The sequence below is a fragment of the Myotis daubentonii genome, chromosome 2, assembly GCF_963259705.1.
Source record: "Myotis daubentonii chromosome 2, mMyoDau2.1, whole genome shotgun sequence".
Lineage (NCBI taxonomy): Eukaryota > Metazoa > Chordata > Mammalia > Chiroptera > Vespertilionidae > Myotis > Myotis daubentonii.
The window spans coordinates 51946878-51972822 of record NC_081841.1 but is presented as its reverse complement, the minus strand read 5'-3'; the positions used below and the strand labels follow the sequence as shown (position 1 = coordinate 51972822).

At 42.6% G+C, this 25945-nt stretch overlaps 1 protein-coding gene across 5 annotated transcripts in view; it reads right to left on the bottom strand.

Moving 5' to 3' along the window:
- Positions 1–25945, bottom strand: part of SLC4A8 (solute carrier family 4 member 8) — a 124382-nt gene that overhangs the window by 43508 nt on the left and 54929 nt on the right. For all 5 annotated transcript variants that reach the window (XM_059682890.1, XM_059682889.1, XM_059682892.1 and 2 more), the window contains exons 3-13: positions 19227–19394; positions 18604–18739; positions 16780–16940; positions 13770–13958; positions 12472–12563; positions 11443–11600; positions 10476–10563; positions 9334–9480; positions 8425–8525; positions 1549–1723; positions 817–950 (exon numbers count right to left, since the gene is read on the bottom strand). In XM_059682890.1, coding sequence (XP_059538873.1) covers positions 817–950; positions 1549–1723; positions 8425–8525; positions 9334–9480; positions 10476–10563; positions 11443–11600; positions 12472–12563; positions 13770–13958; positions 16780–16940; positions 18604–18739; positions 19227–19394 — 1549 coding nt within the window. The remainder of the gene's footprint in view (positions 1–816; positions 951–1548; positions 1724–8424; positions 8526–9333; positions 9481–10475; positions 10564–11442; positions 11601–12471; positions 12564–13769; positions 13959–16779; positions 16941–18603; positions 18740–19226; positions 19395–25945) is intronic.

Sequence of the window (25945 nt, the reverse complement as noted above, 5' to 3'; positions counted from 1 at the left end):
ATTAAGATCTTATTATTGCAGTTAAGACAAAAAAGCTGGCCCAGCTGGCGTGGCTCAGTGGTTGAGCATCAACCTGGAGATCATGGTTCGATTCCCAGTCAGGGCCCATGCCCATGTTGTGGGTTCGATCCCCTGTAGGGAGCGTGCAGGAAGCAGCTGATCAATGAGTCTCATCATTGATGTTTCTCTCTCTCTCTCCCTTTCTCTCTATAATCAATAAAAATGTATACATATAAAATAACTACATAGCTCTTGTTCCATATGCTCCTATTTCTAATACAAAAGTCTATTTAAAAATCAGTTCTAGGAAAAGTAGGGAAATTAGGGCATTGCAATCAGAATATAAAAGGATATATTAGGCCAAATTTAAAACTGACTTGAAATGGAAATGGGAGGAGTCTGAATTAGCGAGGGAAAGTTTTTTTAAAGATAAAAGTGAAGGTGTGGCTCAGTCAGTTGGAGCGCTGTCCCATACACCAGACTGCTGGTTTGATTCCTGGTCAACGCACACACCTAGGTTGCAGGTTCAATCCTCACTGGAGGCAACCAATCGATGTTTCTCTCTCCCTCCCCCTCTCTCTAAAAATCAGTAAAAACATATCCTCTGGTGAGGATTAAAAAAAAAAAGACTAGGAAATCTTCTATTTTAGGTATAGTACTACTTGGAGGCAGGACAATAGACCAAATGATGTTGATTCTTCAGGTTTTTACTGTCAAGAATCATGTTTGCCTACTTATACATATGAGACCCTGGCATTCAAGCCTAACAGCCCAATAACACATCCATTAGAGTTTTCAGTAAACCAAATGTCTTACTTGCAGAATTTGAACAAAATCTTTTCAAACACAAGCACTGGCCCAGTGCTTCCCAGGATGGTGAGAGCCTGTCCTGCAAACAAGGAATAGGCAATCCCAGTCATGGAGGCTCCGAACAAGGATTCAATTGCACTCTGAGAGGAAAAAAAAATCATCACTGAGTCCACAGCCTGTTGCAATGAGTAATGTGGGCTTATGTACATTCCTGACTTAGTTCTCATGTGCGCCCCAACGAATCATCTGCTTGTATTTCATCTTAGCAAGAGTGATATGTACACACTGTCTAATACTCCTGTAAATGGCATCACTTTGATAACTCAGAAGCCCAAATCCATCTACATATGGTTCCTTAACTAAGTCCTGTTCTGCAGTGACTCACTTCAGTGTTTAACAGATTCAGAAAGCACAGTGATACCATTCACACAACGATCTGTCATACAGTCACCTAAATCTTATTTTTAAATGACATTAATATATTATTTTCCATCCTTGGGGCAATAGGCAATTCAACTGGGCTATCAGCTACAGAAATTGATATTCAAACAGAAGTGAGTCTGCTCTAAAGCAAGAACTTTTGCTGCTTGGTATGAAATCAGAATACATAGTAATTCAACAGAAAGACTCTGGTGTCCTTAGTCCTAGCCCAGGCAATTTCTCCCCCAGTGGACATGCCAGCCACCAAAATATGTTGTATCTTCTTTGGGACCATGAGTAGTAGTTAAAAGTTCTTACTATGCGTCCCTCAGTGGCTTCTCCGAGCAATCCCCCAAAGGTGATGACAGGTGACATGCAGGCACAGTACAGGAACAGAAAGGAGGCCAAACACTGCAAGCTGAGTGCGTCCTGGTAGTCGCTCCAGTACCAAGGGGCCTTCCGCTTGATGTCCAGCACCAAGCCTCCAAAGAGCCTGTGGGAACACAGCAGACAGGCCTCTAGCACAGTCCCTCTCTCAGAGAAGCATGTGAACAGCACACATTTAAAAGCACTTCAAATGTGCGCTGCCCGGAGGTAGTACTTTGGCTTCAATTTGACCCCAAGTACAAGACTCAGTTGCACTCTGAGAGGGAAAAAATACCATCACTGAGTCCACAGCCCGTTGCAATGAGTAATATGGGCTTATGTACATTCCTGACTTTGTCCTCATGTGCGAACCAAAGAATCATTGGCATGTATTTCATCTTAGCAAGAGTATCGTCTGGGGTCAGTACAGACTCTGTTTGCAACCAAGATCATGAATGTGAATGGTTACCCTATGCATAAAAAGAATTAATTTAGTGTGTATATTACCCATTCAATAGAAAGTTCCAAAAAATTAACGTGAAATTATTAGTTTCAAACTTCAAATTTGAGCTGTTATGAGGAAATGTGCAAAAGTAATTCAAAGAATTAAATTGTTAGTTTTATTACATATTTTCTAGATAAAAAGCCTCTTTCACATTCATTTTTCTACTCTGAACAACTACCCACCTTATGCTTGAGAAATTAGCATAACAACTCATTCATGCAGTTGATAAGTAGCAGCAATTTTTGGTGCCAGGCACTGTGCCAGGTACTGGAAATGCAGCAGTGAGCAAAACAAACACAGGACCAAAGATCTAGTGCAGGAGACAGGCAGTGCTGTAAGGGTGCCATGGCAACACGGGACACAGAGGGGCATTTTATCAAGGGCCCAGTGAATGGACCAGGAGTTAGCCTGATGAGGCAGAGGGGCTAGCATGGATGAAACCTAGAAGTGAGAGCACCTGGCAGGTTCCAGATGCTGAAAGAGATATGGCTGGATAAGACAGTGTGACGGGCAAACAGCCGAGGCTGGAGAAGCTAGAAAAGCTGAGCCACAAAAAGCCTTGGAAACTGTTTTAAGGAATTAGACCTTTATCCTAATGGTATGTCAAGTCACTGAAGGTTTGTAAACTGGGAAGCAACATAGTTAAACCTGCATCCTGGAAGGATCACTCTGGTGGGGGTATAAGGAATGGAACATGGGGCAAGACTGGAGGCAGAAGTGGATGGATTCAGGGGCTAATCAGGAGTTAGAATCAACAGGACTTGGTGGCAGGACTTCAGGACCCCTCTCCACCTCCCAAGGATGAGACAGATCAAGTGCAATATATCCCACACTGAGGTGAGCAGTGTTCCCGCACTGAGTCACTTCTAAGAGTGGAGTAGCTGTACCACGGTGAAAGTTGGTAGGTGACTAAGGAAAGAGCCATTCAGCATTCTACAGGACAACTGGCCCAGTTGCTTCTACAAATCAATGGCATAGAAGAAAACGAGGGAGGGCTGTGATAGAATGGAAACGTAATAATCAAATGCAACCCGTAATTAAATCCTATGTCACACAAATTAATTCTAAAAAGATGTTGCTAAGACAATCACAAAAAGTTGCATATGGACTGAGCAAAATGCAAATTTAAAGAATTATTGTTAATTTTGTTAGATGTAATAATGGCATGATAGTTGTTTGTAAACTGTCCTTATCAAACAAAGATACATATTGAAGTAGTTACAAGTAAAATGACATGCTACTGGTCATTTGGTTTTAAATAATCTAGAAAACTGCCGAAACCGGTTTGGCTCAGTGGATAGAGCGTCGGCCTGCGGACTGAAGGGTCCCGGGTTCGATTCCGGTCAAGGGCACGTACCTGGGTTGCGGGCACATCCCCAGTGGGGGATGTGCAGGAGGCGGCTGATCGATGTTTCTCTCTCATCGATGTTTCTGACTCTCTATCTCTCTCCCTTCCTCTCTGTGGAAAATCAATAAAATATATTTTAAAAAAAAAATAATCTAGAAAACATAAAAATAAAACAATTAAGTGGGGGGAAATAGGTGAAACAAGACTGGCAAAATGTTGTTAACTCTTGATGGGCACATGGGTGTTCATTATATTATCCTTTCTTCTATATTTGAAATTTTCTATAATAAAAAACTTTAAAAAACAATCTACTCTCTCATAAAAGGAAATTTGGCCCACCCTTCCTTTCTTCCTTCCTTCCCTCTCTCCCTCCTTCCCTTCCTTCTATCCTCTTTTTAGGAGCCTGGAGGTGTGCCACAAGGTCTGGGACCTGTATGCCAGGGGAAAAGGCACAACAAGCTCTTCTCTCTCTCTCTCTCTCTCTCTCTCTCTCTCTCTCTCTCTCTCTTTCATCTCGTTAGGTACAATAAGTACCTAACTGGTAGACACTGGAAGACACTATTCTATCAGACCCACTTGCTCTTTTCCTCTGGTTTGGGTGGACATAGCTGGGATTCACCCATTCTCAATTTACAGCAGTAACATCCCAGTGTGGATCTGGGCTTAGGAGAGAGAAGCAGAACCAGCCTTGTGACCTGCTTTGGATTTAGCCTGTCTGGCAAACTCAGCTTAAGAAGGAGCTACAGGGTCCAACCTAGAACACAAGAGGTCCATCTCAGGATTTGGGACCAATAAAGTGCTTTTTCTTGCTTTCTCCTCTGGGTAAATACCCCTTCAAGGAACTTACAGGCAGCTGCAATTAATCTGGGGCAAGATTCTATTGTTTCTGGGTCCTTAGCCAATATAGAGTCTTAGTACCATGTGAGTATCACCTCTCAATCACCAATGACCTTCCTCTGAAGGGTATTTTTCTGAGAGAAGAATCTCCTTCTGCAATAATGAGCCTCACCCCACTGAGGCAACCTGAGATGCTGCCATGATTGGTCAGCTTCTGGGCACAGGAGGCACCTTCAGGAAGGAGTGAGTGTCTATGAGTAACAGACAAAAGCTTTATCTGCAATGGATTTATGAGAGCCATAGAAAGGGAGGACATCTGTCTCCTAGCTGTAATTAAAAGGGGAGAGAAAAGATCTGAGGCTCTTATTGATAGTATAATTATAAATTACTGAAATGATTTCTGAATACTATTTTTTTTCAATATATTTTATTGATTTTTTACAGAGAGGAAGGGAGAGGGATAGAGAGTCAGAAACATCGATGAGAGAGAAACATCGATCAGCTGCCTCCTGCACACCCCCAACTGGGGATGTGCCCACAACCAAGGTACATGCCCTTGACCGGAATTGAACCTGGGACCTTTCAGTCCGCAGGCTGACGCTCTATCCACTGAGCCAAACTCATTAGGGCTGAACCCTATTTATGGAGTCAGCACATACCTCACTGAAGCATAAAATCAGGCCATAATTGCACATCTACCACAGGTATTAATAGATATGGATGCTTTTTCCACATTTTAGACTTCCTTTCCCTTTCAACACTACCCTTAATGTTCAAATTGGGGGTGGGGCAGGAGGCACACAGGAATATGAATGTAAGCTTGATGCAAGAAAGGACTTACCTGTATAGAGGGTCACTAGGCTCTGGGGCACTGACCTAGGGAGCCCTTCTCTGGAGGGCTTTAGGGACAGGCCAGCCAGCCATTTGTCAGGTATGCTTTGGAAGAAACCTGTCTGAAGTGGTGGTGGTGGTGGGGGGTGGGGATCACTGAGACAGCAGCTCCTAATTCTTTTTTTTTCATTAACCCTTCCCAAGAGTGGCACCCACAATTAAGTACATAAATCTACTTTCCAGAATATCTCTCTGCTGTGAGGGGTCTGGCCCAGGCACTCTAATCAGACTTTCCTTTGTTACATACAGGAATGCACTGGCATCACTGCCTACAACAGCCTCAGGGAGGTCTAAGACACTGTCTGAGCCCTGGCTTTGTGATCAGGTAACACAAACCTCAGAGTACTGTTCTCAACTTTGTCTCCTTTCTCTCCGTCTTAGAGTCTACGCTCCACATCTTCAAACACCTCTATATCCAAAGCGGATAATATCCTCTAAGTCCCCAAGTTCTGTCCCAGGTTGTGCACCACCTCAAAGAAACACCACTAATGGTGTGCAGAATGACAAAACCCAGGCTAACGCATTTTTAGTCTATACAGTCCTAGAGGATCCAGAAAGTTCTAGGGTGTCCTTCTGCAAGGTTCACATTCACCCACTACAGAAATGAGACTGAGGAAGGGGCTAGGGTTGGCATGGAAGTATGGGTCCCTGATATAAGCATTAGGTCAGTCACCTGGCCTAAAGGGCTACAATGGGAGCAAAGTGTCTTGAGGTCTTTTACAAAGGGCTCTGAAGAAAACTTCAGGAGCTTAGGAAGAGAAAGCATCTCCCACACCAAGCATGGACACAGGGCAGAGACTGTTCCATAATACCCACTTGCTTCCTCCCTCCCTCCCTTTCTTCCTTTCATTCAAAAGCTCTCTCTCTCTCTCTCTCTCTCTCTCTCTCTCTCTCTCTCTCTCTCTCTCCCCCTCTCCCTCTCCCTCTCCCTCTCCCTCTCTGTCTCCCTCTCTCTCTCACCTGGCTAGGTACAATGAGTGTATAGGTGGACACAGGGCAGACACTGGATAAAACTATCAGAGAGCTCAGATAACCCTTCCAATTTCAGCTTTGTCAATTCCAGAAGTTCCTGACATGACATTATAGAAGAACTTCCTCAAACCCCATTTGAATTTATGAGTGAAGTCATTTTGGCGTTAATAGTTAAACATGTGATGTCCTAGCTATATAGGATTTTTTGGCGGAATGTTAGGCACCATTTCTGAGATTCTATAACTATTGAAATCCAATCTAATGGGTCTCCTAAACCCCCTATGAAAGTGATTATAAGTGACTCCCACTCAAAAGGCCTGGCACCCTAGTTTCTTCTCCTCCCTCTGACACCAAAAGAAACCTGAAGTCTTATCTTTGCATGATTATCTGTTTGGAGGAAACCTTGCTGTCCTCATTTCTTTTACTTTCAACTCTAAATTCTGGGGTGTAGACACCCTTTATAGTCCAAAGATAAGTCATAACTCTGAAATATGATCAAGTCCATGCCCTGAGACCCTTCCCCTTAAAAAACACCCCCTCCTCTAAGACAGTCTCAATCCTGGAACCTATTCTAAGGACAGATGCTTTCCTTGAACTGCCTCTCAACACCAGGCCTCCCCACCCAACACAGACCCCACACCACTTAAAAGAAAATATGAAACTTACTCTTAAAGGTTGCTCCCTCTTTTCAGGGGCCCCTTCCATCAAAGGGCTCCTCCCTTCCTCAGTGATTCCTCCCCAGGGCCAACTTATCTTCCACCATCCTCAACACATTCCTCCAACCAACACACATACTCCCCTGCCAGGACACTGCTAGTTAAGCGTCATTATCTCCTGCTCCTCAGCATTTTCCCTCGATGACTTTCCAAGAATGGAAAAACAAATCACTCCCCACAGTTAAAAAACAAAACAAACAAACAAACAAAAGCACAACACCATGACTTTCCACTGGGAAGGGTACTGAAGATAGAAAAATAAGGAAAGCAATTTTAAGCAAGGAGGAAAAAACTAAAGTGAAAGCAGGGGAGTAGAAAATGTTAAAGCTTCTTTCCATGAGCTTAGTCTTATACTGAGAATCTCCACCCAGCAGATCATTCTTAGACAAGCACAACTTACAGAGCCAGGACCAGTCTCAACCTTCTCCCATGATCTGAGGGCATCACCAGATATCATTCCAACCCAAAATATCATTCTCTTTTACCATCTTCCTCCCTGGCAAATAAAACCGCCTAGTCTGCCCTAGCCAGTTTGGCTCAGTGGATGGAGCATCGGCCTGTGGACTGAAGGGTCCCAGGTTCAATTCCGGTCGGGGGCACATGCCTGGTTTGTGGGCTGGGTCCCTGGTGGGGGGCATGCAGGAGGCAGCCGATCAATGATTCCCATCATTGATGTTTCTCTCTCTCTCACTTCCTCTCCATTCCTCTCTGAAAGCAATAAAAATATATATATTAAAAAAAAAAAAAACACCTCCTAGTCTGGGCACCTGCTTCTCTCGCCTACCGTAGAGAACCTCCTTTTTAGACATCATTCTTTAAAATCTTGGCCTAGAAGAGTACACTACCTATTCTGAGACACACATCTAAAAGAGTACCTATTTTTCTATCCTAAGGGAGTTTCTTAAAATAATCACTCAATACTTATCCATACCTAGTCCATTCATGTTTCTAAACAGGCAGCATTCTAAAAGTATTCATTCATTCATTCTATGTTGAGTGCCTGCTCTGTGCAGGGCACTGTGCTGGGTGCTAGGAATATAATGGGGTCCCTGCCCTTATGGAGCAAACGTTCTAGCAGGAAAGACAACGAATCAAGCAATAATAAGAAAGTATAAGAGCTGTAACAGGGGGTTGGTGGCAGGATGGCAGGATGGCAAGCAGGCAGGGGACAGAGCTCAAAGCTGTGACACCACATAGCAGGAACACCTAACCTCATTTATAGAGAATCTTGGAAGGCTTTTCAAAAGAAGTAACACCTAAACTGAGACAAAGGATAAATAGCAGTTAGCCAGGAGATAAGGGAGGATTCCCTCAAATCAGAGGGAACAATGTATGGGAAGAACTGGAGGTGAAACAGAACATGGTAGGTGGTCTGAGAAACTTGAATGATACAATACTTGATATATTCGTAATACTTACAGTCAATGGTTCCATTTGAAAAGTCAGTCCCAAACAATTAAGATACCACAGAGAAGGCGGCTGAAAGCAAAGAGGATGACTCATTCCTTTACACATCTGCCCAGCAAGCAGTGTCAGCTGTGAATTACCCCAGAACTTACCGCCCAGTGCGCTGAAGTTCTGGCCCGCTGTGGCCCCCATGTGGTTCTGGTTCTATGTGGCAAACGTTTCCATTTGGAACTCCAGGCATTTTTCTTTTCTCCTTTTAACAGATGACCACAAAATTAGCGAAGTCAGCCATCTATCCTGTTCTTTCTACTAACGGGGGGGAGTAGTAAAATAATCCAAAAGCAGCCAAAAATACCCAAGTGTTTGTAGTTTTCAAATGCATTAATTGACTTTGGGTAGTTTATTGACTTTCTGGGGGCGGGGGAACCACAAAAAATGTAATTTATCTTCCTCTCCACTAGTACCTGACTTCTAACTCTGCCTTGCTCAGAGACAGAAAAAACAGAGGCTTTGGCATCCGTTTCAAATCTGCCTCTGTATAATCTTACTTTACCTTAAAACCTTGAAGATAACTTTATTCCTTATTTGTAAAACTAAGGATAACAATACCCATTGGGGGCTGTTGCTGAGAAGATTGAATTAACATATGTAAAGCATCTGGCTTACTGTCCAGTGCATAGTAGGAGTACCCTTCCTGTCTTTAACCTATGGGGAACTCTATTTGTTCTTTATATACAACTTGCTCTTTTAATTTAAAAAAGCTTCATTCATGTTACACTCCCAAAAAATGTCCTTCCCTCACCTCTCTGCCATCCCACATCAATTCTTCAAAAGTTGGCTTAAAATTCATCCTGGGTAATTCTGACTGACCCTATCACACCTGAGCCAATCTCTATTATTGCATATTCATTTTTTCACTACTGTTCTGACATCCTAGGTGCCCCAAAACAGGGCCATGTGTTGACTTATTTAGCATATACCCTACGTGGTCTTTGCTTTGTCCATGGTTGGGCACTCAGTAAGTGACACGAAGCCACCATCAGCTAATGTGCATACATTACCTGGGAAGGGACGTTTTTGGGTGGCTCAATTCTAATGGAAGGGTCCCACTCCCCTGGAGGGAGCACCGTCACCTGGTCTAGGAACTCATCAATCCCCGCCAGGAGATCATCTCGATCTTTGGCCTTATATGCCACATCATGAAAAATCTACAGAGAAGAAAAAACCCTCAGGAAAGTTGAAAATGACTTTACTTAAGACAATCACCAATGGATATGGTGAAGAATGAATACAACCTCTTGATTTTTATTTCTGTCATGGGGATCTGAAATGTAGAAAACTTTTAGCACTTAGAGAAGTATAAGGTTAAAAGGATTTTTTAAAATGAACCTAAAGATGAGATAAGTCAAAAAGAACTCAATATATGTCTATTTGTATAAGAAGAGATAAGACATTTGTATAATTCTTATAATTGTATAAGACATTCTATAATCCTACAGTTGTATAATTCTGCTATCTCCTCAAAGAATGGAATAAAGGAGAAGATGCATGGGAAAATTTTCCTGATCATATGGTTGGAAAAAGTGGATGGAATTACTAATGAAGGTTCTGTGTGAAATAAGCCTCCCCATCAAAGAGCGCTAATAAAACACAGCCTCCATCTCCTCTGCCTGCTAAGACACATGCCTTGAAACTTCTGCTTTGCAATTTACAAGAGAGTGAAGTCCTCACTGGGGTATGCAGTGGGGATTAGCCAAAATGTCTGGCTGCCTTGGTACATTCACATTACAGTGCTGAGCATAAACCCCTAATTATACAAACTGGTCTCATTTATGTGGAACTGGACTGAGGTTTCTCTATGTAAAGAGGTTGATGCATTTAATTAACAATCATCTCTAGAAAGTTAAGTCAGCCTTAATATCTTTCTCTCTCAGTAGTTTACTTGGCAATAATAATTTCCCAAGAAAAAGATTTTTCTGAATCCTTGATTATTCAAAAAGGAAGAGATGACACAGGAAGAAAAATCCCCCAAAGCGCTCAGTCCTCCCACAATAAGAATTCAGAGAAGTGACCTGAACTGCTTCCAGCCAACATTGCAATTATAATTATTTTATCCTTAATAATTAGCACAGTGCCTGGCACATAGTAAATACTCAATAAATATTTATGAGGTGAATGAAGAAAAAACAGAAGTGGTGCATACCTCATCTGTCATGATGGTGGCCATGGATCTGCCAATCTCATGGTACTGCTGACCCTTCCCTACTGGACCCAATAGGATAAATAAAAATCTGCCAACACACACAAAGGACGAAAGTATGTAAGTAAAATTAAAGGAGTGGCATCTTACTCCTCTCTAAACAGCAGGACATTTCTCTTGCCTATCAAGCAGAAATCATCGCGGTACCTTCAATAAAAGGAGGCAGACTAATGATGGAGCAGTATGAACTGCCTTGATCTAATAGCTCCACTATGGACATTGGAAGCTATCTGTATGACTCCATTAATAATGTGGCTGTAATTCTTAGGATTTTCATGGACTCAATTCCTTGTTATAGAAAAGACACTTTTTCAAAACATGGCATTGTAATGCAAATTCAAGGTCATCTGAATCTCTCTGATGGCTCTAATAAGAAAATAATGGGGAAAGGAAAGGAATAAGGAAGTTGAAATTATCAAGCCTTGGAGAGGAGTCTAAATTATATTCTGGACATGTGAATACTCTGTAATTCATAGGGCTCTGAGTCATCTGAATCACCACCTCAGCTGCATGAATAGCCTTTTGAACAATTGTGGACATATCTGCAAGCCAAACAAATCCTACCAGACTATGGAAAGAGACATCAATGCCTTAGCTCACAGACATTTCCCTGGGATACGGCTCTGTAGAATTGGGAGGGCAACACAGCCTTTGCTATGTCCTTTGAATGCTCTTCAGTTCTCCATTTCCAAGGCTGCAGGTACTGTGCAGTCATAGCCTTAAAAGTCTTAGAATTCTGCATGGAGGTTAACCAAATATACCCCATTGAGATCAGTGCTGAATTTTAAGCAGCATTCCCAAAATTAATTAATTATCCTAAGTTTTGGCATTCACTTGCTTCTTCCCCCAGAGCTCACACAAATCTGTACTTTGGATATAATGCACTGAGTCATGCTGTTTTTGTCTTTACCTTGTTGGGATGGGCACTTCTGTCAAGCCTGAGAGAAGAACAGCTGGAGAAAGCCTCACAAAGGCAACGATGGGGCGGTCCAGAGTATCCACCTCACCAACCAGGACGTTCGAGGCCTCTGCCCCAGTGGGGATTTTTTTCATGAAATGAAGGTCCACCTGAAAGTCCAAGAGAGCCTCTGAGGACCTGGGAGCCATTACTTCAAATGTCAATCACCCTCCTCATGCCGTACATTCACATCATTTGATGATTTAACAAATGCTTTCTCACCCTGTTTCATTGGATCCTTACAAGAACTCTGTAAGGTGGATAAGAGATTTTTTTTAAATGAAGCAACTGAGATGCAGAGAGGGGAAGTTGACAAGAGCTTTTCAGAGAGAATTTAAATCAGGTGGTGTGATTTGAGTCCATTATACCATGCTTCCTCAAAGAAAATTGTTTTTGAAGCTCTAGGTCAAATTTTTCTCATTTTAAAATACTTGAGTGCTTTGTCAGAGGTTCAAGTTTTTATAAGGCTCCCTGCCTCATCAGCAGAGACATGAACTGACACTATCAGTGTTTTAGAAAGACAATGTCAAGGGTAGACTAGAGCAAGAAGAGGCTGGAGGCAGGATGGCTTGCACCAGAAACTGAAGTGAGGCCATGGATACCAAAGTCACAGTCCCAACCATGAAGGAGTTTTGGGAGATAGTAGCAAATGCATTGTTTTGACAAAACTTTTGGAGGCAAGAAGTCGCTGCTAGAGAGCAGGTGCCAAAATAAATCTGAAAAAATGAGGTCTGAGTCAGGGAGGGTTGTCTGTGGCAAGTCTCAGTTTCAGCATGTTGAACCTGGTGAACCTGAGGAAACAAACTGATGAGTCAGCCCCATCGAGGCTGGAGTAGAAGGAAGAAGACTAGAGCAGATGGGCCTCCTTTTCTACAGAGGGGGCTCTGGTCTTGGAAAAAGGGTGTTGAAATACCAAAGCTTACTCTGGGTTCCTAGAGATACACTTAGGCCTATAAGCCAACTTCCCATGTCTCCACTCACCTTACTTAAATCCACAGGACTGTGTTCACAATTCACTCCATTCTTTACTTCAAGGTTTGTAGTTGGAACAGACTGAGGAGACACAGTTTGACCTATTTGGAGAAAATCAAACAGAATTCTCTGAGTCCCTGCCCTTTCCCCCTCTGACACACCTCATCCATGATCGTTTAGCTATAACTATCTCCTGCAAAGCCCACATAGAGAAGAGGTTAAGATGATTAAGAAGCTAGGACCACACATGCCTATCTCCTTACCTACTAATTAGTGGTAAAGGGAGGGCAAGGGTATTACTACTCCTGCACCTTCTTCCTGAACACCTTTGTAATCCTCTTTTCTTCCTCTATTAAGGTAGTAATCCTTAGCCAGGAATGTATATCAGACTCCCATGAAGAGCTTTTCAAATATATTGATTCCCAGGCATATCCCCTGCACATTGTGACTCAATAAATGTGGGGGCAAGATCAATGTAGGTTACCCTGCCAGGCCACAGAAAACAAAACCAATCAGTAGCTGAAATTCATTGAGTGCACCTGGCTAAGGGCCTTATATGAATTAAGTTACTAAAGCCTCACAATAAACTTATGGAGTTGAACCTATTATTATCCTTATTTTACAGAGGGGAACATTAGACTTAAAGAGGTTTAGAGGTTTCCCAAAGTCACACACTTTTCAAGTGGTGAAGCCAAAATCTCAAGCCTAGAAGTCTAACTCAAGAGTCTACACTAGCCCGGCCGGTGTGGCTCAGTGTTGAGCATTGACCTATGAACCAGTGAGTCACGGTTTGTTTCACGGTCAGGGCATATGCCGGGGTTGCAGGCTCGATCCCCTGCCCTGCTCAGAGCACTTGTGGGAGGCAACCAATCGATGTGTCTCTCTCACATCAATGTTTCTCTCTCTTTCTCTCTCCCCCTCCCTCCCTCCCTTCCACACTCTCTAAAAATCAATGGAAAAAATATCCTCAGGTGAGGATTAACCATAAAAAATCTCCAATGTACCTTCTCTGGCCCCAAATTACCCCCAAAGTGGGTATCTCCCAAAAGCCATATTAGTTCTGAGGCCACTCTGCGCTACAAACCTCTCACCCTGGGTCCACTGAGGTCTGAGGCAGGCATCCCTAGTGCCACAAGAGCACCAGTCCCAGCCACCCATCCGTTGATCACAAAAAGTACTGTGTCTAAGTGAGCATGGAAGCATATTAGATAAATATAGCCCAACCCTCTAGTCACTTAGTATCTACAGTTAATGCTGAAATGTCTGATTAATAAATAAAAGAAAACAGTCACTCCTAATAATCTTACCATTTTTATCCATCGAATGTGGATCAGACTGCTTCTTGCCAACCTCAGCAAAGGAGCGAACAATGGGAATGAGGTTACTTCTCTTCTTTTCATTCTGATGATGATGCTTTTTGAGAAGAGCTTCCCGTACTTTAACCCTCATGCTGTCACTCAGGTCACTGAACAGTTCTTGCTGGTCCAGGACCAGATCTGGAAAATAGATGCTAACATGAACACCCTGATGGTCAATGGACCCAAAGAGGCCAACGTCAAGTAGGTTAAGGGGAGTGGGGGGGCCAATGAGCATTGGGATGCAATTCAACCAGTGTCACTGAGATACAATTTCCTGAAATAGTATCTTTGATGACAGCAGCTGTGGTAAGTTATACTTTACTCATATAACAAATCATTATTATTAGAAATAGAAACTATTGAACACTTTGTATGTGCCAGGAATTATACTAGATTATCTAATCTTATCCTCATAAAAACTCCAAAAAAATGGCTTATGTAACAATTTCTACAGATCAGGAAACTGATGTCCAAACATTACAAAATTCCTCAGGGTCTCACATCGAGTAAGTTGCAGAGCTGGGATTCAAGCATAAGATAGTCTGAGCCAAAAGCCTACAATATTACCCATTTTGTTCTGTCATCTACCATCTACCAAAGGTCCTCTATATTTCCTTCCTCCAAGATTGTTTTTTAATCCTCACCCAAGTAGTGAGGATATTTTTCCATTGATTTTTTAGAGAGAGTGGAAAGGAAGCAGGGGGGAGAGAGACACACACATCGATTGGCTGCCTCCCACTCACACCCTGCTTGGGGCTAGGGATTGAACCTGCAACCAAGGTATGTGCCCTTGACCAGGAATCGAACCCACCACCCGGCAGTCTGTGGGCTGATGCTCTAACCCTGGGATGGGGAACCTTTTTTCTGCCAAGAGCCATTTGGATATTTATAAAATTATTAACTTAAAAATTAGCCTGCTATATTTGGTCAAACATTTAATTAATTCATCCCTACTGCCTTAGCAGGGCCAAACCAAATGACTTCTTGGTCCTTATAGGGCCCACTGGCTGGACAGGCCACACCCTGCTTTAACCACTGAGCAACTGCCCAGGGAGAACATTTTAACATTGCTGTGATTCATCACTAACATGAATACATCAGGTACCTAATGTGGAGAACCATAACAGTTTTACTTCAATCCTATATACCTACTCCCAAGCCTCCCCCAAACTTCAACCTATTCTCAACTCCGACCTCATCCATAACTATCCAAATGCTAGTAGTAATAAATAAAGAAAATCTATTTTAAATATTCAAGCCAAAGATCCATGTTTTTCTATCTTTAACCTTTGTATTGATTGTTTCCTTGCTCCGATATTATAAACATGCTTCAGGATCCTTCATCTTGAAAAAAAAACAAAAACGAAGGATAAGAATATGCTCCCCCCTACCTCCCCCCCACAGCTGGTTTGGCTCAGTGTATAGAGCGTGGGATTGAAAGGTCCCGGGTTCAATTCCAGGCAAGGGCACATGCCTGGGTTGCAGGCTCGATCCCCAGTGCGGGGCGTGCAGAAGGCAGCCAATCAATGATTCTTTCTCATCATTGATGTTTCTATCTCTCTCTCCCTCTCCCTTCCTCTCTGAAATCAATAAAGATATGTTTTAAAAAAAGAATATCCTCCCCAAGTCCTCCTTTATCTATTTCATCTATTTCTATCTCTCTCTCCCTCCTCCTCCATCCTTCTCCTTCTTCTTCTCCCTCTCCCTCTCTCCTATCACTTAAAGTTCTCAAAACAAAAATTCTTCAGCCCACTGTAATTTGACTACCGCAAAGAAACTGCTTTTGATAAAATAATCAATAACCTTCCAGTTGCTCAATCTGATAGATGTTCTAGTCCTTACCTAACCTGACCTCTCCATAGCATTTGACACTGGTGAATTAAAACTCTTTCCTTTTGGCTTTTGTAGTGGGTTGAATGGTGACCCCCTAAAAGATATGTCTATGTATAACCCTGAGACCTGTGAATGTGATTTTAAGGGTCTTTGCAGATGTAATTAAGCCTCTCCAGATGAGATCATCCTGAATGATATTGACAAATATCTTTATGAGAGAGACACAGATCCTTATAAGAGGGACACTAGAAGCTGTAAGCTAGAAGCATCAAGAATAACTTTCCCCTAGAGTCTTTGGAGGGGACACAGGGTCCTATCAGTGCTGACCTCTCCCTCGGGTCCCATGTGATCCCAGAGAGACAGAATTACTTGGATACTTTAAATGGAGAAAAGTTTGGAGAAATCCTTATTTAACCTCTCCAGGCAAATCAAGCCAAGCTGAAGGGGAAAATCCTCACATGCACCCATATGCCAAACTCCATTCCCATAACGTAACACTCAACCACTCCATAAAACTTCATCAGACATCTCCCTTTCATATCTTGCTGAAGAAGTAGAGGTACTTTGACACAATTTCTTACATGTCTTCCAAGCTGCCATATTTTAAAAATATTTAACTCCCTTTTCTCTGCACAACTCCTAGTTGCCCCTTTCTATAATTATTGTCAAAATATATCTCCCATTGTGGCACTTATATTAATGGTTCTATAGCTATTTTCCCCACTAAAAGATGAGCTTCTTTAAGGTAGAAGCTGTATTTTATCTTTATTCCCTGTGGCTAGGACATAATCAGGCATAAATAAATAAATATAAAATAAATGTTTGCTGAATGAACAAAAAAATGGAAGACTAAGTACCATGTCATTTGAATCCCATAAGCCTGTGAAATAGGTGATTTCTTAGTTTGAAACCCATCCCACAGCTGAGAATGTTGAGGTCAGGAACGCTAAGTGACTTGCCTAAGGAAACACAGCCACTTGATTCTTTCCTCTATACCAGCGGTCGCCAACCTCTCGGAACTCAGAGACCATCAGTGGTCCGCAGGCCACCAGTTGGCGACCGCTGCTCTATACCAGACTTCTTAATTTACACAAACATTCCTCTGCTTTCCTTCACCTAACCTTACCTGAAATTTCTTCTATGCTATTTGCACGCATATCCAGAAGGACCGTTCCATTAATAAGGCAGCTCCTTAGCTCAAAGAGACTGTGCAATGAAAGGGTTGCCACATAGGGCTTGCTCCAGCGTTCCCCGCCATCTTCAACATCTTCTTCAAACTTCAGCCACCTGAAAGCATTACAAAGAACTAGATGCCAAAGATAGAAAATGAGGACTTTTTAAGAGTGAATCTTTAATGTAAATCACAAAAAAAAAATCTAAATAATCACACTGAACATTGTAATCTACTCTCTGTGTTCAAGGTACATTGGTAAGTGAAAACAGCAGACTGTATAACAGTGCAAGGTTGAGTAGAGTTTAATTCCATTTTTATTTAAAGAAAATTTTAAAAACATGAACACATCCATGTATAAGATACCAAATATTATATTCCTCATTATCCCTGGGGTTTTGCACATAATTTCCATTTTCTTTTTATTTATCTTTATTTTCTAATCTATATATATAAAAGCCTAAGCAACCATCACAATTGAACGGACGACCGAACAGGCTGCATGGGGTGACCAGGCCGGCAGGTGGGTTAGTGAGGCACGACCAAACGACTGATCGGGCCTAAACCGGCAGTCGGACATCCCCCAAGGGGTCCCAGATTGGAGAGGGTGCAGGTTGGGCTGAGGAACAATGCCCCCAGTGCACGACTTTCGTGCACCAGGCCTCTAGTTTTTTATAATGAGCATACATTACTTATGTAATTAAAAATAGACCCAATCTCTATCGTTTGGATATACTGACAAATCACATTAATAAAATGATTTTTTTCTTTCTTAAAGAGCCTATCCATGTGACCTTTAGCAGTTTACAAAGACTAAATGACAAGATTAATTGCCTTTTCACCTGGTATCAGATGGCTTGGCTTGTTTAATCCTTTCTACCTGTAGAAAATATCCATGGAGACAGCAGGCATCAAGGAAGAGCTATTCTGATGTGAGCTGGAGCCATGCTTTGCTAGTTATGCACACTGCCTCTTACCCTGAGGCTCAGGCCTACTGGTCAGTTACTAGAGGAGCCCAGACATAGCCCTGATTAATCTAAGGCAGGGGTCCTCAAACTTTTTAAACAGGGGGACAGTTCACTGTCCCTCAGACCGTTGGAGGGCTGGACTATATTTTTAAAAAAAACTATGAACAAATTCCTATGCACACAGCGGTGGCAAAAACACGCGGCGGGCCGGATAAATGTTTTTGGCGGGCTGCATGTGGCCCGCGGGCCATAGTTTGAAGACCCCTGATCTAAGGGCTTCTTGGGTTTGAGCCTTAGGCAAGCACGGCCACCCTACAACTACTTCAAAAAGCCTACTGTCAGACACTATAATCTCAAGGGTCTATGAAGTTGGACTGTCCCATAAGAAGTTAAAATCTCAAAAATTATGTGAATCCCACTGAATTAAAACTGAAATGACTCTATGGTTCACCTGTAGAAAAATCTGGACCTGTGTTCTGTCTTCTTGGCTAGGTCCAAACCAAGGTGGCCCCGTCAGGCATCCTCTAAACCAGACCTATAATATCAAGATAGCCCATGAAGTACTCTGGGCCCCCCCAAAATAAGAAGGGACCTCAATTCTAGGCTCAGGGTCAATTGGCGTAGGTGTGACCAGAGACACCACAAAGAGATCAACATCAAGACTCTCCAAAGAACACTCGCAAACATCAGTTCCCAAGTCAGTCATCACTTTTCCCATGAAGAAATAAGAGACAAGGCAGGCCTGTCACTTGCTGAAAGGTACCACTGCCTACCCAAGCAAATCTTGACCCAGTTTATTTTAGGAAGTTACCTGGCTGTCTCTTTCCACTCAGCATCTTCTCCCTCTTTCATACAGATCTCATCCAGCTCTGTGAACAGCTCATGAGGCACATGCTCCTCATCCTCCTCAGTGCCAAGAATGAACTGAACACGCTGAGATGGTGTGTCTGGAAAATCAACCACAGAGAAAGGTCTGCTCCCAGCCTCAACTAGAGCAGAGATAGAATTCTGCCATAGTTATCACATCTGGGGGCCTTAAAACTTCAGGAATGTATTTAAGATAATCCTGAGCACAGATAAAAAAAAATATATTTATTCCCAGAAATTTTTTTTTTTAATCTCTTCTGTGAAAGCATTTTCACGGGAGGAAAAAAATATTAACTAAGACCACTTGAAAAAAAACACCCCACAACAAACTGGAAATCTGATGAATCTGATCCAAAGGAATGGCTAGTTCTCTAGCAAATTATTTCACCTATTATGATATTGATTTGGGGTCTGAATTGTATAGTTTTCAGGAAGATACTTTTTATTCTTAGAAGCGTTTTTTCTTCTTGGAAGCAAGCTCTAAAAACTCTATAGAAGGGGTAGAGAATCAAACCATCTGCTTAATGTCCCTCAGCCTCACCAATCCTCCCGGCCATGGACCCCCACCTTCTCTCCCAGGGGTGATACCGTGTGCCAGGGCCTCTGGGCCTTCCTCCCCTTGGCCGGCTCCTTTACCCCGGCCTCGTCTCCGGTGCTTCTGGCCATGAGTTCGATGATGCCGATGGCTCTGCCGGCCCAGTGGCATCCGAACCCCCACGTACAGAGTCCTATGACCTGAAAAGAAGCAGAAGGTTTGTAGAGAAAACCCCTTTAGAAAAAGAGTCTAGCATATTTACGGGTGTAGATTATAATTCTTTGGGCTGGTCACAATCCTGTAATGATAAACTTCAAAGACTTCCAGAGCTAAGGATATAGAGATCTTAGAATTCAAAGGTCACTTGCATGTGGCTGCAAACCTCCAGGAGTGTTGTTAAGATCAAAAGAAACATTGTGCATGAACATTAAAGGCCAATACAAATGCTAGTTGTTATTACAACAACAATCTGGTCAATTATTTTAAAAAAGGCAATACAATCACGCTATGACAACTGCAACAAGTCTTAGCAGGGAGGCAGCTTAGAAAAGTGCTCAGTTCAACCTGCCTGGGTCCAAAACTTCACCTTATCATTCACAAGCCTTGTGACCTTGCACAAGTTATCTAATCTCTCTGTGATTGCCTTTAAAAGGAGTACTGAAAGTTTATTATTTAAATTCAGAGGGGTTTTGTGAACAGTAAATAACATATATGTAAAATGCTTAACATGATACCTGGAATAAATTTTAGCAGCTAATACATTCTAGGATCAGTTTCCTTTTTTTTTCCTGCACTGTAGAATAGCATGAGAGACTAGTTACAAACCAGAGGGAGGCTAAGATTATAGGGAGAGATATGAAATAATTATACAAAAAGAGGAGAACATGAAAAAATGATTCGAAAGCATTCCTCGCTAGTTCTTCCTTTCCTTACTCCCTCATTCCTTCTATAAACCTCATTTTGTTCTGTTAATGACTTCCAGGCCTCTGTCACCTCCACCTGGCTTCATTAGCCTTCCTGCCGAGCCTGGAGTCCAGAATCAGAAGCTGCCAGGACGCTCCCACCCCTGACACACAGAGCCTTAGTCTTCCCTCATTTCTGCCCAGTTACTGCAGCTCAGCACTCTAGATCTCAGACTGACTCCCAACATCTTCCCTCACAAAAGCTGTTCCAGTCTTTAGTCACTGTCTTCAAATCCACAGCCTTCTCCACATTTCCTCCCTCTGAGCAGGTGACCTCCCTTCATGTTTTAATGGGAAAATTCAGGCCTCTCTTGTAAGCTCCTCCGCCTCAGCCTGGCTCACTTTCCTCCCCCAGCTTCCCCACTTTGCCAGGCTAAGGAGCATAGACTCCCACCCCTCTGGAGTTCTGCTCCATCAGCAATCCTCCGACTCTCCTTTCCATCCATCCCCTCCATGAGTTTCTCCTGCTCAAGTTTCTTTTATCTTAAAAAGAAACTTCCCCAATGCAGTGCCACTCTCCCACATTTCTGCCTTGTCCTCTGCCCTTCTACATCAAACCACTTTTAAGAACCATCTACCAGCCGAAACCGGTTTGGCTCAGTGGATAGAGCGTCGGCCTGCGGACTGAAAGGTCCCAGGTTCGATTCCGGTCAAGGGCATGTACCTGGGTTGCGGGCACATCCCCAGTAGGAGATGTGCAAGAGGCAGCTGATCGATGTTTCTCTCTCATCGATGTTTCTAACTCTCTATCTCTCTCCCTTCCTCTCTGTAAAAAATCAATAAAATATATTTAAAATAAAAAGAACCATCTACCAACCTAGCTCCCTCTCCTCATCATCTCCTTGTTCCACAGCCACTGCACGTGACCACTCTCCACTGACACTGCCCTCTCAGGGACACCAAGACCACCTCATCTCTATCACCAACTCTCTATCATCTTACGCTTCTCTCAGTTCAGTGAAGACTTTCTTGAGAGCCCACCATGTTCCATGCAGTCTCCCAATCCCGTGACCACTTCCTCCCCTTGGTGCTCTGGGCTCCCTCAGCTCCTGTCCCACTGCCCTCTCCGACTCGCTTGCACGTCTCTGGCTGTGCTTCTTCGTTGCTTCCACAATCCCACAACCAAAGGAAGGCTCCCCGGTTTTCCCTCCTTGACCCATTTTTCTCTTCTTTTAGTAATTTTTACTCCCCTCGTTTCAAAATTCACTTCTACAAATGACCCCCAAATAGCTATCTAAATGATTCAAAGCAAACCACCATGCTTCATCCCAAATTAGGCTCATACTCATTTCTTCATGCTTCTGTCCACGGCATCGCCATTCTCTCAACGTTCCAGGCTAGAAACATCAGAACTACCTTAGATTTCCACCTCTACCTCTTGCCCCTCAGGGTTACATCCTATAGATTAGGGCTGTCAAGCCTTTCTCTCCTCTCACTTGGACAACAGCAGGGGCCTTCTTCCTTTCTCCCACACCAATTAAATCCCACAAACCAATCCTCCTGAAGTGCTGCTCTGGAACTGCTCACTCCTTCATGCTCCGGCATGCTCGGGGTCCCAGCCTCCTTTCTAGTCTTTTCCTCCTCTGGGACAAATTATACATTCAACAGGAAAATAAAGGGAAAGACCTCTAAGAGAAGTGAGTGATCATCAGCTCAAGAGAGATAAAAGTTAAAATCCTATACATGCTCACATCAAATAAATGTTCAGGGGGAGGGTATCTAGAGATGCTCACCTTCTGCATCTTAGCAACTGAGTGGCTTGGTTTTGACTGTCTCCTCTTCATGACGTGGCTGCTACACCCACCATCATCTCACACTCTTCTACCTAAACCAACCGCTATTCCATAAATGTGCCAATGCTTTCTGGACACTGATGTGGCTCGCTCCTTCAAGATTCATTGCAATGACCTTCCCTCTTGGTGTTATTTCTGATCTCCCTGATCAGATATGACTCCTCCTTCCTCTAAATCCCCAGAGACCCTGGCTAGCGTTCTCTTGTGTACTCATTTTATGCCTTGCATTAAAGTTAAGCCTCTATCAGTGTTATCTCCCACTATTCAATTACAAGCTCCTCAAGGTCCCAGGTCAGAACTTCTTCTTCTTGGAGTCCCTCGCATAACAAAATACACAGTGTCTTATATATGGTCATCCCTCCACATATCCAGAAAACAGAATATATCCTAAGTGCCTCCACTAGGAGCATAAACCCCTCGAATCTCCTCAGGAGAACATAATATGACCTAAGAAGGCCTCTAATTTGAAGCAGAACACAAAAGGAATGAGTAACTAAAGTGAACATATTTGTGGTGATGAAATACTCGCCAGGGCACGAGAGGATTGAGAAAATCCTAGCCAACCTGATAACTAAAAGCTTACTTGAGGAAGACTTCCTAGATAATGGGACTTGATGGAAAGAGTTACCAACTCCTCATTTTCTTCTCTCCCCAGCAATGGCATTTCCTAAAATTGTGCTCAACTTCTTCTTTAGGAATTCCTTAATAGTGCTCTCCACTTCCAAGTGGTGTAAAAGTGCCTGGGGGTGCTGCTCTAACACCCCTTACTTTATTTCTCCCTCCTTTTCTTTGTCCTCCCCTGTCTCTCAATTTCCAAAGTGATAAAGCAAAATAAAAAAGTAACAGTGATGATTAGATGAGATGATCAAAGATTTGTTAGACTGTTGAGAGGCAGGCAGGATAATAAAATATTTAGTGTCTGGAAGAATCGCACCTATTACATACTAACTGTCTCAGGACAGTCCTGTTGACTTGGGCCCACTTCAGGACATTTTTGACAGGCAGATTTCAACACATAATGTTGTTATCTTGAAACTTCAATGAAACAGAAATACAGAGCCCGAAGAGGTCATTTGCTAAGATGTGGGATTCTGGACCTCTGATATAATCAGTGAAAACTATAAACCATGAAAACAACTAAATTAACTACCACTTTAATAAAATACCATCTGTTAATAATGTTTGACTATAGTATTTAATTAGGTCCCTGTAGTACACCACTCAGGTCAACCCAGGCTGGCGTTACCTAATTGTACCAGGTCCTATCCCAAGGGCTGGGGATACAGCAGTGAACAGCACAAAATCCCTGTCTTCAAAACACAATTCTAGTGGGGGAAGACAGACATCATAAAAACATTATTTCAAATATTGATAATTTTTATGAATAAAATACAATAAAGTGCTAGAATATCTATGGTAGGGGATAGGATGGAGAAGGGAAACTTTAGCTAAGATGATTAGAAGAGACATCCAGTGATGAGAAGGAGAGGTCATGAGAAGACCCTGGAGAAGAGCATTCCAGGAAGAGGGAAGATCAAGTACACAGGCTCTCCAATGGCAATGTGTGTGTCTAGTTCCAAGGGAAAAGGACAGCCAGTGGGACCAGAACAAGGTGAAAGAAGAAAGGAGAGGGGGGGGGAAAGTTAGAGACAGACAGGCACAGACATGAAGAACCTGTGGGCCATGAAAAGCATGTTTAGATCCTAGAGAATCACTTCAACCACCCCCTAAAATAGTGACCTAAGTGTTGTAAAACCAGGTGTGTGCAGGTGAAGAACAGTCTGAGGGTAACTTTCAGTCCTTCAACAGAGCCACCCCAACCATATGCTTCCTCTTCTGAGCAAATCCCCCAGGTTACTGGCCAGGTTAGGACCTCTACTTCTTAAGCACACTCCAAATATTTCTGCCGGGCTTGTGCTGGTATAAGGCTAGTATTATTTAATTTTAACTACATTCTAAAGAGAAAGTGAGAACACAATAATTAGGTATTAGAATCGATGTTATTAGACTCATTTTCTTGGTTAATTTATTCACTGACACTATTAAAGTAAAACAAGGAAGTTGGACCAAATGACTTATCAGGTCTTGTCCAAATGATGGCTAGTCCAGGTTCTAATGTTAAGACCTAGGAAAGGCTCGGGCTGAGGCTTTCTTTGGAGAATTCACAGTGGTTCCACTGTTCTCACTATCTTTACTTATTGCTGCAAAAAAAGATTATAAAAGGACCTCAGTAAATGTTGTTGAGTAAATAATGTATGGTTTTGCCTGATATTTAAATTCCTTCTAGGCAAGTCTGTAGCATAACAGGCAAGACATCCTACAGATGCCTTTGAGGACTCTGTAGGAAGTAAGGTAAAGCTTAAATCCTTAAGAAGACTCCTCCTTCTCTAAGAAGTTCTTTTAGTCTAACCAGCTCTCACAAACATTAGCCAACCACAGTGCCTACCTTCTTTTTTATATATATTTTTTTATTGATTAAGATATTACATATGTGTCCTCATCCCCACGTTATCCCCTAACCCTCCCCACCCCCCCCCCCCCCGCTCATGCGCTCACCCCCCCCCCCCCCCCCCGCCGTTATCCGTGTTCATTGGTTAGGCCTATATGCTTGCATATAAGTCCTCTGGTTGATCTCTCCCCCTTACCCCCACCCTCCCCTACCTTCCCTCCAAAAAAAAAAGGAGGCAGGCACTGTGGTTGGCTAATGTTTGTGAGAGCTGGTTAGACTAAAAGAGAAGGAGGAGTCTTCTTAAAACACCAGCGAGACAAGCGTTAATGAAAACAAGTCCCAGCAGAGGTCAGAACTAAGTAAGTCCAAGTATCTATCAGAAAATTAGGCATCAGCTTCTACACTGGAACTCTGAAACAGAAACTTGGATTTTCTGAATGAAATCAGCAGAAAAGAAGACTAACAAATGGACACTAGGAAATGAATATAGCACTAGTAAAATCCAGTCCTAACTGGATTTTGGCATTGTGATGACTTCACTAAACTAATCCTGTGGTCACTTTGCTGGCCATTCAACCCTCTCCTACCCTCACAATCTTCATCCCTTCCATCTACCAATCAACTCACCAAAATTCTACCTTCTTCCCATCCAATTCTCCATTCTTTCCTCCAGTATTTACTACTCTTCAGAGGCTATCTGTATGCAAATACAAGTATTAATTTAGTAAAAACTTATAGAAAAGATGTAACACTGTATATATTTTTAAAATAAGTATGTATACACTCCCAGCTGGCATAGCTCAGTGGCTGAGCTTTGACATATGAACCAGGAGGTCATGGTTCGATTCCCAGTGAGGGCACATGCCCAGGTTGCAGTCTCAATCCCCAGTGTAGGGTGTGCAGGAGGCAGCCGATCAATGATTCTCTCTCATCATTGATGTTTCTATCTCTCTCCCTCTCCCTTCCTCTCTGAAATCAATTTTTAAAAGATAAGTATGTATACAAGTGCAGAGAACAATCCTTAGTAAACTGGGACTGAATCTTGTGGAGCAAGACAGAAACCACAGGTGAGACCCACCCTCGAGATGGAGGCTGTATTAACATTCCATACATGCTGTTTACCAAGAGTGCAGACAGAACTCATTAGCACATACAAAAGGTGTTCCACTCCTCTGGGCTACAGGTTGACTCAAAGTCAATAACCACAGGGGGGAATCTAACATGTGGAGCAGATGCAAGTCTTTCCTTTTTCTTTTAACTTATAAATATGAGCAAATGGCTCTTACACATTTGTTAAAAACTTATTAGAAGGCACTAAACTTACTCTAGGATTCATAAATCTAGTCGTTAACCAGGAATAATGATCTGCCAGAAAAAATGGAAAAATCCATTCTTCTAACTAAAGCAACTGCTCGTGTTCCTTTGAGACTGGGAGAGTCCACTGAAGCACATCATGGACTATTATTGCTCTTCATGAGTTTATCTTTGGAAATCTATTCTAATGTTTGCTTTTGACTCTTCAAAAACAATGTCATGGTTTAATGCAC